This window comes from Salmo salar, chromosome 13, assembly GCF_965601325.2.
Source record: "Salmo salar chromosome 13, fSalSal1, whole genome shotgun sequence".
Lineage (NCBI taxonomy): Eukaryota > Metazoa > Chordata > Actinopteri > Salmoniformes > Salmonidae > Salmo > Salmo salar.
The window spans coordinates 77,033,900-77,060,065 of record NC_138303.1 but is presented as its reverse complement, the minus strand read 5'-3'; the positions used below and the strand labels follow the sequence as shown (position 1 = coordinate 77,060,065).

At 44.3% G+C, this 26,166-nt stretch overlaps 2 protein-coding genes and 1 non-coding gene across 3 annotated transcripts; 2 read left to right on the top strand and 1 right to left on the bottom strand.

Annotated features, from left to right (window-relative positions):
• Window positions 1-782: 782 nt before the first annotated feature.
• On the top strand, window positions 783-3,765 carry pgrmc1 (progesterone receptor membrane component 1). The gene is given in 3 exon segments (NM_001146359.1): window positions 783-1,110; window positions 1,988-2,143; window positions 2,783-3,765. Coding segments are annotated over 3 exon segments (546 nt in total). The 5' UTR covers window positions 783-815; the 3' UTR covers window positions 2,878-3,765.
• Window positions 3,766-19,988: 16,223 nt separating this feature from the next.
• trnal-caa (transfer RNA leucine (anticodon CAA)) lies at window positions 19,989-20,099 on the bottom strand. The gene is made up of 2 exons: window positions 20,062-20,099; window positions 19,989-20,034 (listed from the first exon to the last, which is right to left on the bottom strand). It is a non-coding gene; the product is annotated as a tRNA-Leu (tRNA).
• A 55-nt stretch (window positions 20,100-20,154) lies between these two features.
• cox7b (cytochrome c oxidase subunit 7B) lies at window positions 20,155-21,749 on the top strand. Its single transcript, XM_014138012.3, has 3 exons — window positions 20,155-20,420; window positions 21,130-21,248; window positions 21,494-21,749. Exons 1-3 carry the CDS (start codon window positions 20,384-20,386, stop codon window positions 21,575-21,577), a joined length of 240 nt encoding a protein of 79 aa, XP_013993487.1. The 5' UTR covers window positions 20,155-20,383; the 3' UTR covers window positions 21,578-21,749.
• The last annotated feature ends 4,417 nt before the right edge of the window (window positions 21,750-26,166 follow it).

The window sequence follows — 26,166 nt, the reverse complement described above, 5'->3', positions numbered from 1 at the left end:
CAAAACATGAGAAAATAACTAACGACCAGCACTCTTTTAAAATATTGCAGGCTGAGTTTGCTACCACCCTTGCGAAAAAAGACTGCAGTCAGAGAGCAGTATAACTGTAGTACAATGCAGTATAACTGCAGTTAAAGTGCAGTCTAACTGCATTATGTTGCAAATACTGCGTCCAAAATAACACTGTTTTTGTTACTACAGTAATTTTTCAGTGTAACGGCAGTTACAGTGAAATATTTTGGACGCAGTAATTGCAGAATAACTAGGACACAGTAATTGCAGAATACCTACACTGTAGTTATTCTGCAATTACTGCGTCCAAAATACCACAGTCGACTGCAGATACTGCACTTTTACTGCAGTTTCAAAACTGCAATCTTTTTTTGTAGCGGCAAAAACGGTGTATAAATGCAAGAATGCCATCGAACACAGGTATTATCTATCGTGTGACAACTCCTCCCAAGGGCTGTGTCCTGCCGGGAATCAGAACACCCCTTGTCGCAACGTTCGATGAGCAATGAGTTTCTGCTATTAGTAGGCCTACATAAAAAACATTATGCTTATTTGTCCATATAGTGCATAGTTAATGAGATCATGGTTTGTGTTGGAACTCGTGAGTTGTCACACGATAATTCCCGGGTTCTCAGGCATTATTTCTTAAGTAATACATTTCTCAAAACTACAGTTCCAACACGAAGCCCATTGGTTAAAACTGCATAACAGTGTCTTTTTGGTCACTGTGATTGGTGCATTGATCCCACCCTCGAAAAGCCTCATGTTCCAGTACAGTCCCAACCAAGCATAGAGAAACAAACATGGCTGATACAGAGGGAGCCGAGGAAATTTATCCAGGAATTTTGCAAGAGATTTTTACTTCCCCGTTGAATTTGAGTCTGCTAGGCCTCTGTATATTTCTTTTGTACAAAATCTTCCGCGGAGACAAACCTGCAGATATGGGCGAGGTCGAGGAACCTCTGCCTAAACTCAAGAAAAGAGATTTCACGTTAACGGAGCTGCAACCGTACGATGGGCTGCAAAATCCAAGAATTCTCATGGCTGTCAATTTTAAGGTATTCGATGTAACCAGAGGAAAGAAATTCTACGGGCCAGGTAAAATACGTTTGTTTTCATGTGCTGTCCGTCGAGCAAGGTCTTGGCTATTTCCGCCTAAAATAATGGTTGGCGCAACTGTAGCCAAGTGGCTTGCTGGTCTGTCGACTTTATTCCTAAATTTGTTAATTATATGTATGTGTGTATTACTAAGTTGTTACATTGTAACTGCGACCATTCTAAAACGCCACTCCCCCTCTCTCTTATTCATGAATAATTTGCCCAGGTTTGAATTTCACAACACGCGAGCTGCTAGTGACGTGGTCAGCCTAGTTGGCATGTAACCTCTCACCGAGTTGATTGATCTTGCACTGTCACGCAACCCCTCCTGAGGAACGTCCTCCCTGAAAATATGTATAAATTGCAATATTTTCAGGTTATTATAGTCTATGACCCTTATTGCTGCTCCTCGTTTATGATGTTGTGTTTCAGTTGCCTTCATTCCATTTTAAAAGAAATAGTTTGACACAGGAGAATGCCTTGCACAAAGGTTTAAAATTAAATTCAACCAGACCAGATGGTTGCACAAAGTTAGGCTTTTTGAGGCCTATTGGAGAGCAATGCTAGTTCTCATTTCACAGATTCAGGCTGTCCCTTCTGTCAGCCTCAACATCTATTAAAAAAAAAAAAAGGGGGGGGGTTGCTGTTGGGGCTATCTCTGAAGCTGTCATAGAATACAGTCAGCTATGTCTGTTGGGGAGCTTGTGGAATTTAATTTACACAATAAAAACGGCATACTTTCAGAAAATGGTAGTCATCAGCCAATGTATACACGCTGATAGTTTATTAAAACCTGTCCATTCACAATCACATTTTAGTTCATAAAATACTTGGCTGAATTTCAAATCAAACTTTATGTCTGTGTGATGGTTTCCAGATGGTCCCTATGGAGTGTTTGCTGGTAAAGATGCCTCCAGGGGCCTGGCCACATTTTGTCTGGAGAAGGAGGCCCTGAAAGACACCCACGACGACCTCTCGGACCTCAACGCCATGCAGCAAGAGAGCCTCAACGAATGGGAGACCCAGTTCACTCGTGAGTTGATGCAGGAGTTGATAGAAGTTGCTACGAAACACTGGTTTAAATTCTGATACTGTATTTTCTACTTCTACCTCAAGCGGAATGAACCTCTTGCAGTGAACATCACACACACCACTCAACAGTCTTTAAAAACAAAATGTTTTTTTATTTAACTAGGCAAGTCAGTTAAGAACAAATTATTATTTACAATGATGGCCCAGTGCAAGTTGTTCATGCCCCCGAACAGTTTTGATGGCTTAGAATGATTTAAAATCCATTTCTGTATTGCGCCTTAGGGCATAGCTAGTGTTGGTGTGATCCAGTCTTTTTGTGCTTTAGTCAACTCCTCTGTGTTCCTCAGTTGTATGGCTTGGCAACGATAGAAGAGTTCACTATATCACAAGCAATAGTATAGTGCCATGCCAGGGCATAATGTAATAGTACTTTGCATCAAAATTAATATTTTTGATACACTTTCATCTACATTCCATTGAGTAGTGCTGTGAATTTAAACCCACACATGGGAGTCTTTCTGGGCCAAGGCTGTTCTCCACCCAGTGAATACCATGTCCTTGATAATGGCTCTAATGTTGTGTCTGGCGAAGGTCTCTGAGGGACACAATGTAATTTTCTTCTTCTTCCTGCCTTTCACAGAAAAGTATGACTACGTCGGCAAACTTCTGAAAGCTGGAGAAGAACCTACCGAGTACACAGATGACGAGGAGATCAAGGACAAAAAGAAGGACTAGAACTCAAGTACACAAGGGAAATTCAGATGCCTTAATTTTTTCAGGATAATGTTATGGATATTGCCTTGTGTTGCTGCATTTGAACAAAATGCTTTCTCCTGTATGGTTTTTGTATTATCACATTTTCATGGACCATCACCTCTTATGCTCATTTAAAATGCCACAGACCTTAATTTACCAAAATCTAGCGGATTTTTGGTTAAGGTTTGAATAATTCTTGAATTCTGTGGTGTCTTTGTAAAGTTATATAGGTTGTATTAGTTGTCATGTAGATGCTGATGGAAGATCTATTACTGTAGCTTGAGATGAACATATTTCATTTTTGTAATCATGAGATGACCACAGATTTTCAACACAGAAGCCGATAACATTCCATCAGAAATATTTTTGTTTGTTTTTTGGCTCTGGTGTTAGAGGATCTATAAAAATTTCTGACTTGGCCATTCTGAGTTATCCATCACTAAGCATAGCTAAAAATCACATACTCGGTCTGACTGAACTGCAGTTAGTTTCTCATATACGTTAGAGAAGATCATGCTTGATATACTCACTCTAGCATTCACTTTCAGCATAACTTTGTAATAATAACACAATTGGTCTGATAATTCCACACACTACTAATGTAGGGCTTGCACTGGATGAAGTAGGTTTTAGGATGTTCATACTGTAGCACACAATATAAAAAATGCCAAGTGAACTAAGGTGCTTCCTGTACCAATTATGTATGCCATGGCAAATACTCCCTGGAATTGGCCAGAATCTGGACTCACATACTGGTAAACACAGGAAGGGAACTCTACAAAATGCATTACAAAGGAATGTCCTAGTTTGTGTCATCATGACACTGATATTTTGATATGATAAATAAATCTACCCAAATGTTTAATCAAACTGTATGGTGTTTGTCAGTGTTTTTTGTTGTGTGTTTATGAATGTTGGGCCTGGGTATGATATATTCAGGACACACTTGTGACAAAGCTTTGGATTGATGATGGGCAGGATTGTGTGCATGGAGCTCATCTGAAATAATAGGTGTTTTTTAGTCTACAATTCTGAACAGTATTTACTCAGTGGTGGAAAAAGTATTTTCAATTGTCATACTTGAGTAAAAGTGAAGATACCTTTAATAAAAAATTACTAAAGTAAAAGTGAACATAACCCAGTAAAATACTACTTGACTAAAAGTCTAAAAGTGTTTGGTTTTAAATATATTTACAGTGCATTCGGAAAGTATTCAGACCCCTTGACATTTTCCACATTTTGTTACGTTACAGCCTTGTTCTAAAATGTATTTGTTTTTCCCCCCTCAATCTGCATACAATATCCCATAATGACAAAGCAAAAACACATTTTGACATTTAGGCAAATGTATAAAAAAAAATCACATTTGCATAAGTATTCAGAACCTTGACTCAGTACTATGTTGAAGCACCTTTTGCAGCGATTACAGCCTCAAGTGAAGTCCAAGATGGACAAAGGGGGCGTTGTTGGGGCTGTGTTTCTGGACCTAAGGAAGGCTTTCGATACTGTTAACCATGAGATTCTCATCACAAAATTGTCCAAGTTCAACTTTTCCCCCGATGCCTTGAGATGGATGAAATCATACCTTGAAGGCAGAACTCAGTGTGTCAGAGTGAGCAATGAGCTGTCGCCCACTCTTAGCTATGATGTGGGCGTGCCCCAAGGGTCAATACTGGGGCCCCTCCTGTTCAGCCTGTACATTAATGATCTGCCTTCTGTCTGCGCTGGGTCTGAAGTTCAAATGTATGCAGATGATACAGTGATATATGTGCATGCAAAGAGCAAACAACAAGCTGCACAAGAACTCACTACTGTAATGGTCCAGGTTACAAAGTGGCTCAGTGACTCGTGTTTGCATCTCAATGTGAAAAAAACTGTTTGCATGTTCTTCACAAAGAGGGCAACAGATGCTACTGAGCCAGATGTCTATGTGTCAGGGGAGAAGCTCCAGGTGGTATCTGATTTTAAGTACCTTGGCATCATACTTGATTCCAACCTCTCTTTTAAAAAGCATGTGAAAAAGGTCATTCAAATAACCAAATTCAACCTAGCTAATTTCCGATTTATACAAAATTGTTTGACCACAGAGGTAGCAAGACTGTACTTCAAATCGATGATACTCCCCCACTTAACATACTGCTTGACTAGTTGGGCCCAAGCTTGCTATACAACATTAAAACCTATTCAGTCTGTCTACAAACAGGCTCTCAAAGTGCTCGATAGGAAGCCCAATAGCCATCATCACTGTTACATCCTCAGAAAGCATGAGCTCCTGAGTTGGGAAAATCTTGTGCAATACATGGACGCATGTTTTGTATTCAAGATCCTAAATGGCCTGGCTCCCCCTCCACTCAGTATTTTTGTTAAACAGAAAACCCAAACATATGGCAGCAGATCCACAAGGTCTGCCATGAGAGGTGACTGTATAGTTCCCTTAAGGAAAAGCACCTTTAGTAAATCCGCTTTCTCTGTCCCATGTCTGGAATACACTGCCATCAGACACACATAACTGCACCACATATCACACTTTCACAAAATGCATGAAGACATGGCTAAAGGTCAATCAGATTTGTGAACACAATCCCTAGCTGTGTATTGCCGCTTTCCATGTTGTCTGTTGTCTGTAGCTTGTGAGGTGTGGAAACACTTTGTTGTTTTTATGGATTTTGTCTTGTTTCTTTTTGTTCTATGTTGCTCTGTCTGTATGCTATGTCTTGCTTGTTCTATGTTGCTCTGTCTGTATGCTATGTCTTGCTTGTCCTATGTTACTCTGCGTGTGCTCACTGTTCAATGATTGTCTATATTGTAATTGTTTTTAATAACCTGCCCAGGGACTGCGGTTGAAAATTAGCCGGCTGGCTAAAACCGGCACTTTTACTGAAACGTCGATTAATGTGCACTGTCCCTGTAAAAATAAAATAAAAAATAAAATAAAATAAATAAATAAGTCTTCTTGGGTATGACGCTACAGGCTTGGCACACCTGTATTTGGGGAGCTTCTCCCATTATTCTCTGCAAATCCTCTCAAGCTTTGTCAGGTTGGACGGGGAGCGTCGCTGCACAACTATTTTCAGGTCTCCAGAGATGTTCGATCGGGTTCGCCCCCAGTCTGAGGTCCTGAGTGCTCTGGACCAGGTTTTCGTCAAGGATCTCTCTGTACTTTGCTGCGTTCATCTTTCCCTCGATCCTAACTAATCTCCCAGTCCCTGCGACTGAAAAACATCCCCACAGCTGCCACCACCATGCTTCACCGTAAGGAGTTCAATCTTGCTTTCATCAGACCAGACAATCTTATTTCTCATGTTCTGAGAGTCTTTAGGTGCCCTTTGGCAAACTCCAAGGGGGCTGTCATGTGCCTTTTAATTAGGAGAGGCTTCCATCTGGCCACTACCATAAAGGCCTGATTGGTGGAGTGCTGCAGAGATAATTGTCCTTCTGGAAGTTTATCCCATCTCCACAGAGGAACTCTGGAGCTCTGTCAGAGTGACCATTGGGTTCTTGGTCACCTCCCCGACTAAGGCCCTTCTCCCCCAATTGCTCAGTTTGTCCGGGCAGCCAGCTCAAGGAAAAGTCTTGGTGGTTCCAAACTTCTTCCATTTAAGAACGATGGAGGCCACTATGTTCTTGGGAACCATCAAAGCTGCAGACATTTTTTGGTACCCTTCCCCAGATCTGTGCCTCGACACAATTCCTTCAACCTCATGGCTTGGTTTTTGCTCTAACATGCACTTCTTGTTCTTCTGTGGATTTTATACAGCTGTTGGCAACCAACTTTAAGGTGCATTACCGCCACCAACTGGACTGGAGTGTGGACTAGAGACAGTGAAGGTCTCCATAATTAAATACTACATCCCCTGAAGATTTCCCCAGCAGTTCACGTAATCCTGGCTCTTCAACCCCATTACTCCTCAAATCTAATAACAATCGCTCCGTTTCTCTCACATATTTCTGGCACTGAAGTAGAACATCCTCCACTGTCTCCATCTCCTCCTGACAATGATCACAGATCACACCTCCCAGTCAAATGTTTCCCCACCACTTTCAATGTACTATTTAGCCTTGTGTGTCCCAGTCTCAGCCTTGTGAATACCCTTTCCTCCCTTCTCTCTCAGCCTGAGGACCTCCCTGCCCCACCTTTTCCTGGATCTTATACAGGTGTCTTCCCTTACTCTCCCTGTTCCACAACTCTTGCCACTTATTTTTAACTACTGTTCTTATTAATCCCTTGGCCTCTGCTTTACTGATTGACAATTCCCTTCTCAACATTAGGATGTTTAAGAGCCTGCTTGGTGATAACATCCACCTCCTCATTCCCCTCTACTCCCACATGAGCCATCTTTTTCATCCTATACAAACACTGCAAAACCACATACAATACATCCTGTCTGCTCTGAGACACACATGAATTTAAGCTCATTAGTGCTGCACAGGAGTCAGAACAGATGATACCCTGTTTGGCCTCACCTCCTCCACCCACTCTGCAGCCAATATTATGTCCAACAACTCCATTATGTAAACAGATAAATGATCCGTAGCTCTTTTCGTCACTGCCACCTTAAACTCAGGAACACTAAAAGCTGCTCCTGTCCTCCCTGTTTTAGGGTCCTTAGTTCCATCTGTGAATATGTTTAAGAAAGCATAGTATTGTGTTCTTAAATGTTCACTTACAACTGAATCTACTCCTTCCTCAACAGTTCTTACCCTCTCAAGCAACCCTAGATCTATCACTGGCTGAGGGAGAAACCAAGGTGGGATAGCAGGAAGAACCATAGAGAGACTAAACTCCCTCCCAAACAACCCCATCTCTCTCGCCACGCAATTGCCTACTCAAAGCTTGATTTCAGATTTTGTTCATGTTCCCAGCACTCTAGGAGTACCTTTTTTGTAGGATGTGTAACCTTATGTCTACCTGCATCACTGCCACCGGGGAGGCCATGAGTGCTCCAAAACATATTCTTAGGGCTTGGGACTGGATAACATCGAGCTTTTATAAAGATGTCTGAGCGGCTTATCCATCTGCTATACTTCCAGAATCCATTGATGACCTTAACAGCTCTAATATATATATATATATATATATATATATATAATTTTCAATGTCATTCTATCTGCCCAGCACTCCATTCTTGACAAGCAACGCATCACATTCAAAATTGTATTTCCATTGACAACTACTCTGTTAATATGCTCCGCCCATGTCATTCAAGTGTTAAACCTGACCCCAGGGAACATAAACATTCCCACCCTCTCCTGATTCCTTCCATACAACTTCAAGTATATTTCCTCCCCAACCTTCCTTCTAGAAAAAAACACAGTCTGTGTTTTCTCAACTGAAAACTTTAAGCCCCACCTGAGGGACCATTGCTCAACTTCATTAATCGCTTCTTGAACTCTTATGGCTGTATGGGTAACATTTCTCCCTCCCACAGCGCTCCATCATCCACAAACAATGACCTCCCAATATCAGGTCTCACCTGAGAGAATACATTGTCAATCATAATGGAGAACAACAAAGGACTAATGACACTTCCTTGGGGGGGTACCATTATCTAGCTCATAGCTTTCTGACATAGAGCTCCCCACCCTCTCTTATATTGATCGACCAAAAAGAAAATCCTTTATCCAGTTAAAAACCCTTCCTCCAACCCTCAAGTTATCCAGCTTGATAGGGAGGCCTTCCTTCCACATCATATCAAAAGCCTTCCTACATGAAAGAAAACGGCTACCACCACCACCTTATTTGCCTGTGCCTTACGTATGACTGACTCAAGTCAGAAAAAATGCCTTCCTCACCATCTTAAATAAGCATGCCCCATTTAGAACCAGGAACAGATATAGCCCTTGGTTCTCTCCAGACCTGACTGCCCTTAACCAATACAAAAACATCCTGTGGCGTTCTGCATTAGCATCGAACAGCCCCCGTGATATGCAACTTTTCAGGGAAGTTAGAAACCAATATACACAGGCAGTTAGAAAAGCCAAGGCTAGCTTTTTCAAGCAGAAATTTGCTTCCTGCAACACAAACTCAAAAAAGTTCTGGGACACTGTAAAGTCCATGGACAATAAGAACACCTCCTCCCAGCTGCCCACTGCACTGAGGATAGGAAACTCTGTCACCACCGATAAATCCACTATAATTGAACATTTTAATAAGCATTTTTCTACGGCTGGCCAAGCTTTCCACCTGGCTACCCCTACCGCGGTCAACAGCACTGCACTCCCCACAGCTACTCGCCCAAGCCTTCCCCATTTCTCCTTCTCCCAAATCCAGTCAGCTGATGTTCTGAAAGAGCTACAAAATCTGGACCCCTACAAATCAGCCGGGCTAGACAATTTGGACCCATTCTTTCCGGAACTGTTGCAACCCCTATTACTAGCCTGTTCAACCTCTCTTTTGTGTCGTCTGAGATTCCCAAAGATTGGAAAGCAGCTGCTGTCATCCCTCTTCAAAGGGGGGGACACTCTTGACCCAAACTGCTACAGACCTATATCTATCCTACCCTGCCTTTCTAAGGTCTTCGAAAGCCAGGTCAACAAACAGATTACCGACCATTTCGAATCCCACCGTACCTTCTCCGCTATGCAATCTGGTTTCAGAGCTGGTCATGGGTGCACCTCAGCCACGCTCAAGGTCCTAAACGATATCGTAACCGCCATCGATAAGAAACAATACTGTGCTGCCGTATTCATTGACCTGGCCAAGGCTTTCGACTCTGTCAATCACCACATCCTCATCAGCAGACTCAATAGCCTTGGTTTCTCAAATGATTGCCTCACCTGGTTCACCAACTACTTCTCTGATAGAGTTCAATGTGTCAAATCGGAGGGCCTGTTGTCCGGGCCTCTGGTAGTCTCTATGGGGGTGCCACAGGGTTCAATTCTTGGGCCAACTCTTTTCTCTGTATACATCAATGATGTCGCTCTTGCTGCTGGTGAGTCTCTGATCCACCTCTACGCAGACGACACCATTCTGTATACTTCTGGCCCTTCTTTGGACACTGTGTTAACAACCCTCCAGACGAGCTTCAATGCCATACAACTCTCCTTCCGTGGCCTCCAACTGCTCTTAAATACAAGTAAAACTAAATGCATGCTCTTCAACCGATCGCTGCCTGCACCTGCCCGCCCGTCCAGCATCACTACTCTGGACGGTTCTGACTTAGAATATGTGGACAACTACAAATACCTAGGTGTCTGGTTAGACTGTAAACTCTCCTTCCAGACTCACATCAAACATCTCCCATCCAAAGTTAAATCTAGAATTGGCTTCCTATTTCGCAACAAAGCATACTTCACTCATGCTGCCAAACATACCCTCGTAAAACTGACCATCCTACCGATCCTCGACTTCGGCGATGTCATTTACAAAATAGCCTCCAATACCCTACTCAATGAACTGGATGCAGTCTATCACAGTGCCATACGTTTTGTCACCAAAGCCCCATACACTACCCACCACTGCGACCTGTACGCTCTCGTTGGCTGGCCCTCGCTTACATTTACATTTTACATTTTAGTCATTTTAGCAGACGCTCTTATCCAGAGCGACTTACAGTAGTGAATGCATACATTTCATTTTCATTTCATACATTTTTTTTTCTTCTTCGTACTTGGCCCCCCGTGGGAATCGAACCCACAACCCTGGCGTTGCAAACACCATGCTCTACCAACTGAGCTTCATACTCGTCGCTTCATACTCGTCGCCAAACCCACTGGCTCCAGGTCATCTACAAGACCCTGCTAGGTAAAGTCCCCCCTTATCTCCGCTCACTGGTCACCATAGCAGCACCCACCTGTAGCATGCGCTCCAGAAGGTATATCTCTCTGGTCACCCCCAAAGCCAATTCCTCCTTTGGCCATCTCTCCTTCCAGTTCTCTGCTGCCAATGACTGGAACGAACTACAAAAATCTCTGAAACTGGAAACACTTATCTCCCTCACTAGCTTTAAGCACCAGCTGTCAGAGCAGCTCACAGATCACTGCACCTGTAGATAGCCCATCTATAATTTAGCCCGAACAACTACCTCTTCCCCTACTGTATTTATTTATTTATTTTGCTCCTTTGCACCCCATTATTTATATTTCTACTTTGCACTTTCTTCCACTACAAATCTACCATTCGTGTTTTACTTGCCATATTGTATTTACTTTGCCACCATGGCCTTTTTTGCCTTTACCTCCCTTATCTCACCTCATTTGCTCACATTGTATATAGACTTATTTTTCTACTGTATTATTGACTGTATGTTTTGTTTTACTCCAGGTGTAACTCTGTGTTGTTGTATGTGTCGAACTGCTTTGCTTTATCTTGGCCAGGTCGCAATTGTAAATGAAAACTTGTTCTCAACTTGCCTACCTGGTTAAATAAAGGTGAAATAAATAAAATTAAAATAAATAAAATAAAAAGTCACAGGTGACAGTCCTCTACTCTCCAGAAAGTAAGTCAGCCTTTCCATTATCATCCCTTCCATAAATTGACATACATGAGATGTCAACGCTATCGGCCTATAGCTTGAAGGAGTATTAGGGTTTTTCCCAGGTTTATGTATTGGCACCTCTACCGCCTGCTTCCAACTTCCAGGCAGTTTCCCTTCCTGCCACCCCTTATTGAAAAGGCCCAATACTTTCCCCATTGCATTGTCACTGAGATGAGCCATCATGATGTAACACATTTCATCCTTCCCAGGAGATGTTACCCCAGCTTTAGCTAATTCTCTCTTCATCTCAGCCAAAGCAAAAGGGCCATTCAATGTATCCCCGACCATCTCTCTCTGATCCACAACGTAGCCCCTCTTCTGTCAGATTATTTGAGCTGTGCACCTTCACAAATGCCTGGGCTAACATCTCTGCCTTCTCAGTATCTCTCACTGCAACAATCTCCCCACTTTTCAGCACAGGGAGATCCCAATCTCGTCTGACCCCACTCATCCTCTTAATAATCCCACGTACTTCTCCCACAGGAGTGATCCTTCCTATGTTTCCACAGAACCGGCGACAATACTCCCTCTTAGCTGTCCTAATGATCCTCCTTAATACTGCTTGTGCTTGTTTATACTGAATCAGGTGCTGGTAATTATGGGACCTTTTCAACATTCTGAAAGCGCTGTTCCTACACTCTTCACCAGGGGATTGCGTTACTCTTTCTCCCCTGTACCCATAGGAATCACCTGCCTTGAGGCCCCTACTATTGCTCCTCTTATTCCATCATTGACCTGAGACAGCTCCTGTTCACTCAACTCCTGAAACTGACGCCACTCCGCTTTCCCAAAAATCCATCTCCTCAATCCATTTCCTACTGAAACTTCCACCCTCATTCCTACAGTACACATGATAGGATAGTGATCACTGCCCTCTGTAGTTGGGAGGTATTGGAGGAATCTACATCTGCCTGCCATTGAACTTGAGATAAAAGTAAGATCCAGAGCAGATTCATTTCCAGTTACTCCGTCAATCCTGGTTCCCCGGCCGTCATTAAGACTCACAAGCCCTTTCTCATCCAGTAGTTCCTCCAACACTTGTCCGTTTACATCATTCCATGACCCTCCCCATAGTGAACTATGAGCATTCAAATCCCCACACCACATTACCAGTCTCCTATCTTGACCTTCTACATTCCCAAGGGCCAGCACCTCTAGTCTCTTACATGAGTTGTAAAGGTTCACTATTACCATATCCCCCCTGCCAGCCACACCTCTACCACTACATACTCCTGCTCCACTCCCTCTCCCACACACCTATATGGGATCGCCCGCTTTATAAAGGTAGCACACCCTCCTCCTCATGCTGCCACCCTATCTCTACGGACTGCAACATAACCTTGTAATACAAAATCTAGAGTAGGCTTTAGCCATGTCTCCTGGAGACGTATCACATCAGGTTTGGCTGGTAACTCCTCAAGAAACTGTTTGAACTCTTGCCCATTAGCCATCAAACGTCTGGCATTCCATTAAAGGATTAACACCATAATGCAAATGAACCAATACATGTTTCCTGGCTGTGTCATGGTTCCACCTGTCAACAAAGGGCGTCAGAGACCGTCCTAGAGACATTAACGACACTCAGGTGTGTCCTATTTACTCATTATGATTTCCCTGTTAAAAGTGGTGTGTTTTCTGTTGTTCTTTGCAGAAGCTTGAATTGTTTACCATGTGCGGTCATTTCCTGAGTATGGTGGCAGTACTTAGTGTTTGTTGTTTTTCAAGTGCACTGTGATCCTGCAGCTACCGTTTCTCAGTAAAGTATTATGTTAATCCTTAACCACTGATTCCTCATCTGGTCTCTTCTCTGCACCTGCGTCCAACCTCACCACGTCACAGGCTGGACTGATTCTCAATCTTATTGAGGTCATCCTGTACATTTTCCCATGTCAGTACTGTAATCCCAAAATATCTTTATCTTCTTAGTCCTCGATTGTAATTTCTGTGCTGATTGCTGATGTCACAAATGTAACAACCTTCCTCATGTCTCCTACCAGTCTTGTGTTCTCCCCCATTCTGCTCCCTCCATCACGCCCAACCTGCATCTCAATCTGCCCTGGAATACCTGCTCTCCTAGGTGCCTCGATTGTTTCTGCGTGAACTACCTTCACTGCTTCTGCATACAAGATGTTACGCTCACACCTCACCTGCTGCACTTCAACCTGTCTTTTCATCACTGAACAACCCCCATACACTACACTATGGGTGCCAACACAGTTACAGTACTTTAACTGAACCCCATCTCCACATACATGTTCTCCCCCACACTTCGTACATCTCCTTTTGTCTTTACACACCACATGCCAAAACCTTTGGGCAAACATTTATAGCAATTCAATGGTTTCGGAACATATGCTCGCACAAACTCAGCAAAAAATGAAAAATCCCTTTTCAAGACCCTGTCTTTCAAAGATAATTCGTAAAAATCCAAAGAACTTCACAGATCTTCATTGTAAAGGGTTTAAACATCGTTTCCCATGCTTGTTCAATGACCCATAAACAATTAATGGACATGCGCCTGTGGAACAGTCATTAAGACACTAACAGCTTACAGACGGTGAGCAATTAAGGTCACAGTTATTAAAACTTAGGACACTAAAGAGGCCTTTCTACTGACTCTGAAAACCCCCAAAAGAAAGATGCCCAGGGTCCCTGCTCATCTGCGTGAAGGAACGCTCAACGCACCAGGAACGCTCAATCCCTCCATCAGTGCTCAGACTGTCCGCAATAGGCTGAGAGAGGCTGGACTGAGGGCTTGTAGGCCTATTATAAGGTAGATCCTCTCCAGACATCACCGGCAACAACGTCGCCTATGGGCACAAACCCACCATCGCTGGACCAGACAGGCCTGGCAAAAAGTGCTCTTCACTGACGAGTTGCGGTTTTGTCTCACCAGGGGTGATGGTTGGATTCGCATTTATCGTTGAAGGAATGAGCATTACACCGAGGCCTGTACTCTGGAGCGAGATCGATTTGGAGGTGGAGGGTCCGTCATGGTCTGGGGCGGTGTGTCACAGCATCATCGGACTGAGCTTGTTGTCATTGCAGGCAATCTCAACGCTGTGCGTTACAGGGAAGACATCCTCCTCCCTCATGTGGTACCCTTCCTGCACGCTCATCCTGACATGACCCTCCAGCATGACAATGCCACCAGCCATACTGCTCGTTCTGTGCGTGATTTCCTGCAAGACAGGAATGTCAGTGTTCTGCCATGGCACGTCTGGGACCTGTTGGATCGGAGGGTGAGGGCTAGGGCCATTCCCCCTAGAAATGTCCGGGAACTCGCAGGTGCCTTGGTGGAAGACTGGGGTAACATCTCACAGAAAGAACTGGCAAATCTGGTGCAGTCCATGATGAGGAGATGCAGTACTTAATGCAGCTGGTGGCCACACCAGATACTGACTGTTACTTTTGATTTTGACTAGCCCTTTGTTCAGGGACACATCATTCCATATCTGTTAGTCACATGTCTGTGGAACTTGTTCAGTTTATGTCTCAGTTGTTTAATCTTATGTTCATACAAATATTTACACGTTACGTTTTCTGAAAATAAACACAGTTGACAGTGAGAGGACGTTTCTTTTTTTGCTGAGTTTAGTAACTCATATACCCAAACCTAACTTTTCTTGGCAATAACAGATCCTCAAAGTTTAGTAGCACTGACAAGCTATCCACTTTCTCCCCATCTCGTGTCATCTGGAGGCGCTTTGCCTCAATAAGAGAGCCTCCCTTCAAATGGTCCTTTATTTCTTGCATGTTAACAATTTCTGGAACTCCAGTAATAACTGCCTTCACCCACTTCTGTCCAGATTGATCCGGCATGCTATTATCAACCATACATTTCATAACTGCTTGAGTTTGAGTGCCTTATACTATTTAGCATTGATACACACCACCACCACCAAACTTCCATCATGAAGAACTTTAGCAGTCAACCTCTCCAACTTTACTCTCCAAATCCCTAGCCAACGCGATCAGACTGACCGCCGTGACTCCACCATGATTCTTAAATTTCACCAACACCTTGAACTCCACTTCTTTCAGTAAAACACTGCGACCCGAACCTCCCTCATCACTGCTCTCCTCTGACAAGACCTGCAAAGGCTCCTCAGGCTTCCTCTTCTTAACCTTTACTCTTACTATACCTCCACCTTTTTCCACTCCTCAACTCCTAACCTCCCTACCTTTCCTTCCATCTCTGCTCCAGTCACAGCCCAGTGTTGCTCAACCACCTCCACCAGATTTCCTCTCCGTTTCATTTATCTTTGTTCAAATCTATTAACTTTGCTATATTGAATAATCGTTGTTTATCTATCCTAATTTAGCAAACGTGGACAGCTTCTCAGCCATCGTTTCTCCAAACGTCTGCCCTCTTACATGCACTGTCAACTGTGGGACCTTATATAGAGAGGTGTGTGCCTTTCCAAATCATGTCCAATCAATTGAATTTACCACAGGTGGACTCAAATCAAGTTGACATCTCAAGGATGATCAATAGAAACAGGATGCACCTGAGCTCAATTTCAAGTCTCATAGTAAAAGGTCTGAATACTTATGTAAATAAGGTATTTCTGTTTTTTTTTATTTTTAATACATTTGCACAAAATAAACTGTTTTCAGTTTGTCATTATGGGATATTGTATGTAGATTGCTGCTTATTTATTTATTTAATCCATTTTAGAATAAGGCTGAAAAGTAACAAAATGTGGAAAAAGTCATGGGGTCTGAATACTTTCCGAATGCACTATAAGTGTCAAAAGTAAATGCAATTGATAAAATATACCTAAGTATTCAAAGTAAAAGTCATTTCAAATTCCTTATATTAAGCAAACCAAACGGATTTGTTTTATTTATTTACGGATAGCAAGGGGCACACTCCAACACTCAGACATCATTTACAAGTGAAGCATGTGTGTTTAGTGAGTCCGCCAGATCAGAGGCAGTAGGGATGACCAGGGATGTTCTCTTGACATGTGTCTGGATTGGATCATTTTCCAGTCCTGCTATTACATTTACATTTTAGTCATTTAGCAGACGCTCTTATCCAGAGCGACTTACAGTAGTGAATGCATACATTTCATACATTTTTTCCGTACAGGTCCCCAGTAACGATACATTTTGGGTGTCAAGAAAAATGTTTTGAGTAAAAGGTACATTATTTTCTTTAGGAATGTAGTGAAGTAAAAGTTGTCAAAAATATAAATAGTAAAGTATCAAATGTGCAGTTGCTAGGGACTCTTTTGGAAGAAGCTAGCTAGCTAACGAAGAACAACAAAGAATATCTAGTTAACAGAAGAAAAGAAAGAGAAAATCAGGACAGAAGAAAAAGGATATCAAAGTGAAACAGTTCTCTAAAGACACAAGAGACAATAATACAAGAAACAACACTTCTGTAGCTTGTCAACTATGTGTCTGTCTATCCCTGTTCTCTCCCCTCTGCACAGGCCATACAAACGCTTCACACCGCGTGGCCGCTGCCACTCTAACCTGGTGGTCCCAGCGCGCACGACCCACGTGGAGTTCCAGGTCTCCGGCAGCCTCTGGAACTGCCGGTCTGCAGCCAACAGTCCCTAGACTTCCTGGCGCTGACGGAAACATGGATTACCACAGATAACACTGCTACTCCTACTGCTCTCTCTTCGTCTGCCCACGTGTTCTCGCATACCCCTAGAGCATCGAGCCAGCGGGGTGGTGGCACTGGAATCCTCATCTCTCCCAAGTGGACATTCTCTCTTTCTCCCCTGACCCATCTGTCTATCTCCTCATTTGAATTCCATGCTGTCACAGTTACCAGCCCTTTCAAGCTTAACATCCTTATCATTTATCGCCCTACAGGTTCCCTTGGAGAGTTCATCAATGAGCTTGACGCCTTGATAAATTCCTTTCCTGAAGATGGCTCACCTCTCACAGTTCTGGGTGACTTTAACCTCCCCACGTCTACCTTTGACTCATTCCTCTCTGCCTCCTTCTTTCCACTCCTCTCCTCTTTTGACCTCACCCTCTCACCTTCCCCCCCTACTCACAAGGCAGGCAATACGCTTGACCTCATCTTTACTAGATGCTGTTCTTCCACTAATCTCATTGCAACTCCCCTCCAAATCTCCGACCACTACCTTGTATCCTTTTCCCTCTTGCTCTCATCCAACACTTCTCACTCTGCCCCTACTCGGATGGTATTGCGCCGTCCCAACCTTCGCTCTCTCTCTCCCGCTACTCTCTCCTCTTCCATCCTATCATCTCTTCCCTCTGCTCAAACCTTCTCCAACCTATCTCCTGATTCTGCCTCCTCAACCCTCCTCTCCTCCCTTTCTGCATCCTTTGATTTTCTCTGTCCCCTATCCTCCAGGCCGGCTCGGTCCTCCCCTCCTGCTCCGTGGCTCGACGACTCACTACGAGCTCACAGAACAGGGCTCCGGGCAGCCGAGCGGAAATGGAGGAAAACTCGCCTCCCTGCGGACCTGGCATCCTTTCACTCCCTCCTCTCTACATTCTCCTCTTCTGTCTCTGCTGCTAAAGCCACTTTCTACCTCTCTAAATTCCAAGCATCTGCCTCTAACCCTAGGAAGCTCTTTGCTACCTTCTCCTCCCTCCTGAATCCTCCTCCCCCTCCCCCCCCCCTCCTCCCTCTCTGCGGATGACTTCGTCAACCATTTTGAAAAGAAGGTTGACGATATCCGATCCTCGTTTGCTAAGTCAAACGACACCGCTGGTCCTGCTCACACTGCCGTACCCTGTGCTTTGACCTCTTTCTCCCCTCTCTCTCCAGATGAAATCTCGCGTCTTGTGACGGCCGGCCGCCCAACAACCTGCCCACTTGACCCTATCCCCTCCTCTCTTCTCCAGACCATTTCCAGAGACCTTCTCACCTCGCTCATCAACTCATCCTTGACCGCTGGCTACGTCCCTTCCATCTTCAAAAGAGCGAGAGTTGCACCCCTTCTGAAAAAACCTACACTCGATCCCTCCGATGTCAACAACTACAGACCAGTATCCCTTCTTTCTTTTCTCTCCAAAACTCTTGAACGTGCCGTCCTTGGCCAGCTCTCCTGCTATCTCTCTCAGAATGACCTTCTTGATCCTAATCAGTCAGGTTTCAAGACTGGGCATTCAACTGAGACTGCTCTTCTCTGTGTCACGGAGGCTCTCCGCACTGCTAAAGCTAACTCTCTCTCCTCTGCTCTCATCCTTCTAGACCTATCTGCTGCCTTTGATACTGTGAACCATCAGATCCTCCTCTCCACCCTCTCCGAGTTGGGCATCTCCGGCGCGGCCCACGCTTGGATTGCGTCCTACCTGACAGGTCGCTCCTACCAGGTGGCGTGGCGAGAATCTGTCTCCGCACCATGCGCTCTCACCACTGGTGTCCCCCAGGGCTCTGTTCTAGGCCCTCTCCTATTCTCGCTATACACCAAGTCACTTGGCTCTGTCATATCCTCACATGGTCTCTCATATCATTGCTATGCAGACAACACACAATTAATCTTCGCCTTTCCCCCTTCTGATAACCAGGCGGCGAATCGCATCTCTGCATGTCTGTCAGACATATCAGTGTGGATGACGGATCACCACCTCAAGCTGAACCTCGGCAAGACGGAGCTGCTCTTCCTCCCGGGGAAGGACTGCCCGTTCCATGATCTCGCCATCACGGTTGACAACTCCCTTGTGTCCTCCTCCCAGAGTGCTAAGAACCTTGGCGTGATCCTGGACAACACCCTGTCGTTCTCCACTAACATCAAGGCGGTGACCCGATCCTGTAGGTTCATGCTCTACAACATTCGCAGAGTACGACCCTGCCTCACACAGGAAGCGGCGCAGGTCCTAATCCAGGCACTTGTCATCTCCCGTCTGGATTACTGCAACTCGCTGTTGGCTGGGCTCCCTGCCTGTGCCATTAAACCCCTACAACTCATCCAGAACGCCGCAGCCCGTCTGGTGTTCAACCTTCCCAAGTTCTCTCACGTCACCCCGCTCCTCCGCTCTCTCCACTGGCTTCCAGTTGAAGCTCGCATCCGCTACAAGACCATGGTGATTGCCTACGGAGCTGTGAAGGGAACGGCACCTCCATACCTTCAGGCTCTGATCAGGCCCTACACCCAAACAAGGGCACTGCGTTCATCCACCTCTGGCCTGCTGGCCCCCCTACCTCTGAGGAAGCACAGTTCCCGCTCAGCCCAGTCAAAACTGTTCGCTGCTCTGGCACCCCAATGGTGGAACAAGCTTCCTCACGACGCCAGGACAGCAGAGTCAATCACCACCTTCCGGAGACACCTGAAACCCCACCTCTTTAAGGAATACCTAGGATAGGATAAAGTAATCCTTCTAACCCCCCCCCCCCCCCCCTAAAAGATTTAGATGCACTATTGTAAAGTGGTTGTTCCACTGGATATCATAAGGTGAATGCACCAATTTGTAAGTCGCTCTGGGTAAGAGTGTCTGCTAAATGACTTAAATGTAAATGTAAGTACAGATACCCCAAAAAGCTGCTTAAGTAGTACTTTAACTTAAGTATTTTAAACCACTTTACTCGTCACAATGTCCGAGTTCTCTACAGTGTGTAAAACATTTTATCAGGTAAGTACAGGACCTGTATGTTATAAAATGTGACAAAACATATGTCAGAAGTGGGATTTGAACCCACGCCTCCATTCGGAGACCAGAATTCCCGTTCATACGGAAGGAGCTGATCCTTGAGTCTGGCGCCTTAGACCACTCGGCCATCCTGACACTGATGTTAAAAGAAGGAAAACAATGGTATTTCAAAATTAGAGCCAGCAATAATTTCAGTTAATTATTATTTTGTGCATTATTAACTACATAGATTGTTGAATGTTCATTTACAGCATAGTCCAAAATCGACAGTAAAACCTTTAAAAAAAAACGCTCATCGGTTAGCGTTAGTTATGCGCATGAGCGTAGGAATGCTTTAATAAATAGTTTCCGGTACTTTGTCGCGAACGTTCTTCCATTTTGTTCTTCAAGGGTATCCACAAACCTCCAGTTGAGCCAACATGTTTCGGTTTGTTAAAGCAGCGATGAACGTCTCCGGTAAGACATCGTTTAAAGTTATAGATATCTGATCCTTCATCTTGTGTTTGTTTGAACATTTCTGTAAACGAGCAATTATTGTGTGACTGTGCTTAGCAACATGGCTAACAGTAGCTGTCTGAAGCTAGCTCGCTAGCCTACCTAACGGTACCAAGTCTTTAGCGCTTGTAATTTTGACTGAGTGAATGTAGCAGCCAAACTAGCGCTACTAGTTGGCTAGCTGCTTACTTATTTAACAAAAAAAACTTTAGCTTGATTGGTCATGTCTGTTTTTATTCTGTAACTTTGTCATTGTTAGCTTAACTTAACAGTGAGGGGAACAATCAGACGGTCATTTCCAATGTCAACTTCCCTCCTAGCTTGTTAGCTAGACTTACGTCACCTCATCCCCAAAGCCAGGCGTTAGGTTGGCTATTGCACCAGTTTAGCATACAAATACATACGTGAAAGTCGGATACTAAAGATCGAACATGACAATGTGATAGTCAGTGGAGAAGTCACATTGACTTTCCATCCCACGACTCTTTCGATAAGATAAGTCCTGGGCTCTAACAAGTTTTGTGTTCCATAACCCTGTTAATTGTTTTACGCCTGTGTTAAACGGTGTAACCAAGGGCTCATAACCTCTGAATCAATGACAATCACTCACTGTGTGGATGTTGTGCCCTGCGCCAATAATGCAGCTATATTTTGTTTTATATATTCAAAGCAGGACAAGGTGCCCGCCAAGTGAGGCTCAGTTCGACGCACTCCCCCGAATTCCATGCCAAGTATGGCACCGGCCTGATGATCGGAGGATTCGCGTTCTGTGTGTCTGTCTGGGGATTTGTACGTTTTAATCTCTTTGTGCACATTTCTTGTATAACACCTTGTGGTATAGAACAATGTATAGTCTTGTGTGTATTATTCCTCCCCCAAAAGTTATGCATCAACATCAAATGTATTTATAAAGCCCTTTTTACATCAGCAGTTGTTACAAAGTGCTTATACAGAAATCCTCACTTGAGTATTCATTCACTTGCTATGTACACACATCAGTTGTGTTTTGTGATGCTCACTCTCCTCGTTTTCAGGTACTGACACAAACCGGCATCACATGGAATCTGTCTCCAGTCGGCAAGGTCCAGCCTAAACCATGGAGGGAGGTAGAAGAATAATGGGCTGAGGCTGCTCCCTTTTCCCCTGTGGAGATAGACCACAGTCAACCACACAACCCTTAACCCAGATATCCCTATAAACATTCTGGTTGTACAGATGGATACCCTCGTTTTCAGCTTGTTACCGCTCTGGCATTACCTATATGTACATTAAATTTAAACTAAAAACGTTGACTGATTATTTTACTTGAGCACACTGTGTCCCCTTTCATGTACCTTTTCAAATGGAAAGGTCTTCACTTGTCAAATGGAATCAGGAAAGTAAGTCAAGAACTTTATGTACAATACCTGCTCAATGTTTAGATGTGTATGTGAAGGTATTTTCAGATCTTATTTGTCAATGTTCCGTGTATTTAAGGATGTCATTCTGTGATTCTAAGGAGGTTCAGGCTTAGATGCATGTCCTGTCACTACTGACTTTTTCCCCCACCCCTTTTTCTCCCCAATTTCATGGTATCCAATTGGTAGTTAGTCTTGTCCCATTGCAACTCCCATAAGGACTCGAGAGGCGACGGTCGAGAGCCGTGCGTCCTCCAAAACACAACCCAACCCAGCCACACTGCTTCTTGACACAACTCAACCCGGAAGCCAGCCGCACCAATGTGTCGGAGGAAACGCTTCTGACATGCCGTAATTGCCTGACCTATATGTAACTGAGAGGGTGCTGTTGCTTTGTAAATGTTTTCCCACATGTCTGATACAGATAGACATGAGATGTACAGCCAGGCAATGCTCACTCATCAGAATCACCTTTATTCACAAAGTACATTTACACAAACACTCAGAATTATTAGGTAATATGGTGCTGCTCGTGACAGAATATTTAGACATACAGACCGTGTTTACTTAAATGATAATGCCCGAGAAGCCGGTGTTGAGGAAATTGGCACAAACACCGGCTTCGGGGGCATTATCACTTTTATACAATGGGTTAGCGACATATTTTCATTAACGCTTTGATGAATTTATTCATTATTTAATCCTTCCACAAGATAGTCCCGAAACAAATCTAGGGTTGCTACTCAACACGGCTGGTCGCTCATTCTATTGGTTCCGTGGCCAGAGTCGTTCAGTCTATTTGTTCTGTATCTATGGACGCGACCCTGTTGTTCGTTTTAAATGCTCCATTGTACAGTTAATTGTATAGCAAAAACTATGGTGAAAATGGTCGTGTGTGGGCATGCAATGCATCAGCTGCCACCTTCCCTCCATCGCGGTACTGCACGACTCCACGGGCATGGAGGCATGCGGGTAAGATTTTTGCTGAACTCTCTTTCAAAATCTCTCCTCTGGCAGGCGGTTCAGGTCAATCGTGACCAAAACCACCCGCCACCTAAACAGTCTCCGTGCTGTAGCCCTCAAACGGCAATGTGGCACATGGACTATGCATTCTTTTGCACATCAAGCCAGCAGTATGCTTAGGGTCATTGTCCTGCTGGAAGGTGAATCTCCGTCCCAGTCTCAAATCTCTGGAAGACTGAAACAGGTTTCCCTCAATAATTTCCCTGTATTTAGCGACAGCTTTCAATTCTGAACAGTTTCCCAGTCCCTGCCGATGAAAAACATCCCCACAGCATGATGCTGCCACCACCATGCGTCACTGTGGGGATGGTGTTCTCTGGGTGATGCGAGGTGTTGGGTTTGCGCCAGACATGGCGTTTTCCTTGATGGCCAAAAAGCTCAATTTTAGTCTCATCTGACCAGAGTACCTTCTTACATATGTTTGGGGAGTCTCCCACATGCCTTTTGGTAAACACCAAACGTGTTTGCTTATTTTTTTCTTTAAGCAATGGCTTTTTTCTTAACACTCTTCCGTAAAGCCCAGCTCTGTGAAGTGTATGGCTTAAAGTGGTCCTATGTACAGATACTCCAATCTCTGCTGTGGAGCTTTGCCTTCTCTGTAAAAATCACTGAAGCTGGAGACTCATATCTCCCTCACTAACTTTAAGCACCAGCTGTCAGAGCAGCTCACAGATCATTGCACCTGAACATAGCCCATCCAACTACCTCATCCCCATATTATTATTATGTTTGCTCCTTTGCACCCCAGCATCTCTACTTGCACATTAATCTTCTGCACATCTATCACTCCGGTGTTTAATTGCTAAATTGTAATTACTTCGCCACTACGGCCTCTTTATTGCCATTGCCGTTTGTTTATTCCATGTGTAACTCTGTGTTGTTTGTGTCGCACTGCTTTGCTTTATCTTGGCCAGGTCGCAGTTGTAAATGAGAACTTGTTCTCAACTGGCCTACCTGGTTAAATAAAGGTGAAATAAAACAAATTAAATATATACTAGTAGACAAGGTAGTGGCTTTGGTTGGCTAGTTGGAAAGCTTTCTGATGAGTGGTTTGAGGGAGTTGGAGGTTGGCCCTTCTGTGGTGATGGGGGATGTTCCTCCATGGTTACTCCCAGATCCTGTTGTTGATCTAACCTTAGTAAAGAAAAGGAAAGATTGGTCAGAAGTCCATGATATAGGGAAACTGGTTGACAATTCCATTGGTAGAAGTTATATTTTTTTAAACAGCTTTTCACAGATGTCTCCAAGGACGCAGATAGTGGGCGCACAGGATCAGGTGTTGACGTTCCTGAATTTGATGTGCAGATATGTTGAAGACTAACAGATGAACTGTCAGTATACTCTGAACTGTTGGCGATAATAGTTGCCCTCCAGTGGGTGAGGATGTACAACCTGTTAGAATTATAGTATGCTCAGATTATCGGTCTGTGTGGAATAGTTATCATCTGGTAAATCTAATAGGAGTGACCTACTATTGGAGGTATTAATGTTATCAAGAATTGAGAGAATGGGTGTACTAGTGAGATTCTGCTGGGTCCCAGATCATTCGGGTGTGGAAGGGAATGAAATTGTAGACCAGTTAGACAAAAGAGCTTTGAAACTAGATATAATTAATATTAGTGTTCCACTGGGTAGAGGTAAGATCAGAGCCATTTTGATAGATGTGTGGCAGAAGAGATGGGACTCTGAGCACAAGGGCTGGCATGTAAACTCAGCAAAAAAAGAAACGTCCTCTCACTGTCAACTGCGTTTATTTTCAGCAAACTTAACATGTGTAAGTATTTGTATGAACATAACAAGATTCAACAACAGACAAACTGAACAAGTTCCACAGACATGTGACGAACAGAATAGGAATAATGTGTCCCTGAACAAAGGGGGGTCAAAATCAAAAGTAACAGTCAGTATCTGGGGTAGCCACCAGCTGCATTAAGTACTGCAGTGCATCTCATCCTCATGGACTGCACCAGATTTGCCAGCTCTTGCTATGAGATGTTACCCCACTCTTCCACCAAGGCACCTGCTAGTTCCCAGACATTTCTGGGGGGGAATGGTCCTAGCCCTCACCCTCCGATTCAACAGGTCCCAGACGGGCTCTACGCTGGCCATGGCAGAACACTGACATTCCTGTCTTGCGGGAAATCTCGCACAGAACGAGCCGTATGGCTGGTGGCATTGTCATGCTGGAGGGTCATGTCAGGATGAGCCTGCAGGAAGGCTACCACATGAGGGAGGAGGATGTCTTCCCTGTAACGCACAGCGTTGAGATTGCCTGTAATGACAACAAGCTCAGTCCGATGATGTTGTGACCCTCCACCTCCAAATCGATCCCGCTCCAGAGTACAGGCCTCGGTGTAACGCTTATTCCTTCGACGATAGACGCGAATCCGACCATCACCCCTGGTGAGACAAAACCACGGCTTGTCAGTGAAGAGTACCTTTTGCCAGTCCTGTCTGGTCCAGCAACGGTGGGTTTGTGCCCATAGGCGACGTTGTTGCCGGTGATGTCTGGTGAGGACCTGCTTTACAATAGGCCTACAAGCCCTCAGTCCAGCCTCTCTCAGCCTATTGCGGACAGTCTGAGCACTGATGGAGGGATTGTGAATTGATGGTGTAACTGGGGCAATTGTTGTTGCTATCCTGTACCTGTCCAGCAGGTGTGATGTTCGGATGTACTGATCCTGTGCAGGTGTTGTTACACGTGGTCTGCCACTGCGAGGACAATCAGCTATCCGTCCTGTCTCCCTGTCTTAGGCATCTCACAGTACGGACATTGCAATTTATTGCCCTGGCCACATCTACAGTCCTCATGCCTCCTTGCAGCATGCCTAAGGCACGTTCACGTAGATGAGCAGGGACCCTGGGCATCTTTCTTTTGTTGTTTTTCAGAGTCAGTAGAAAGGCGTCTTTAGTGTCCTAAGTTTTCATAACTGTGACCTTAATTGCCTACCGTCTGTAAGCTGTTAGTGTCTTAACGACCGTTCCACAGGTGCATGTTTATGGTTCATTGAACAAGCATGGGAAACGGTGTTTAAACCCTTTACAATGAAGATCTGTGAAATTATTTGAATTTTTACGAATTATCTTTGAAAGACAGGGTCCTGAAAAGGGACGTTTCTTTTTTTGCTGAGTTTATTTGCCCTCCAAAGAAAGGTCGGTGGACCAAGATTCAAAGATCAGATTAGTAAGGAAGAGGTGATGTTTGCCCGATTGCGCTTAGGACACTGAACTTGTCATTACATCTGGTTGGCAAGCATTTGACTGGTTTGTGTATGGTCAATGAAACG

Coding starts and splice junctions, on each gene's coding strand:
- cox7b (XM_014138012.3), top strand. CDS start 20,384: ATGTTTCGGTTTGTTAAAGCAGCGATGAACGTCTCCG. Junction 20,421..21,129: donor AGCAGCGATGAACGTCTCCG/GTAAGACATCGT, acceptor ATATATTCAAAG/CAGGACAAGGTGCCCGCCAA. Junction 21,249..21,493: donor GTGTGTCTGTCTGGGGATTT/GTACGTTTTAAT, acceptor CCTCGTTTTCAG/GTACTGACACAAACCGGCAT.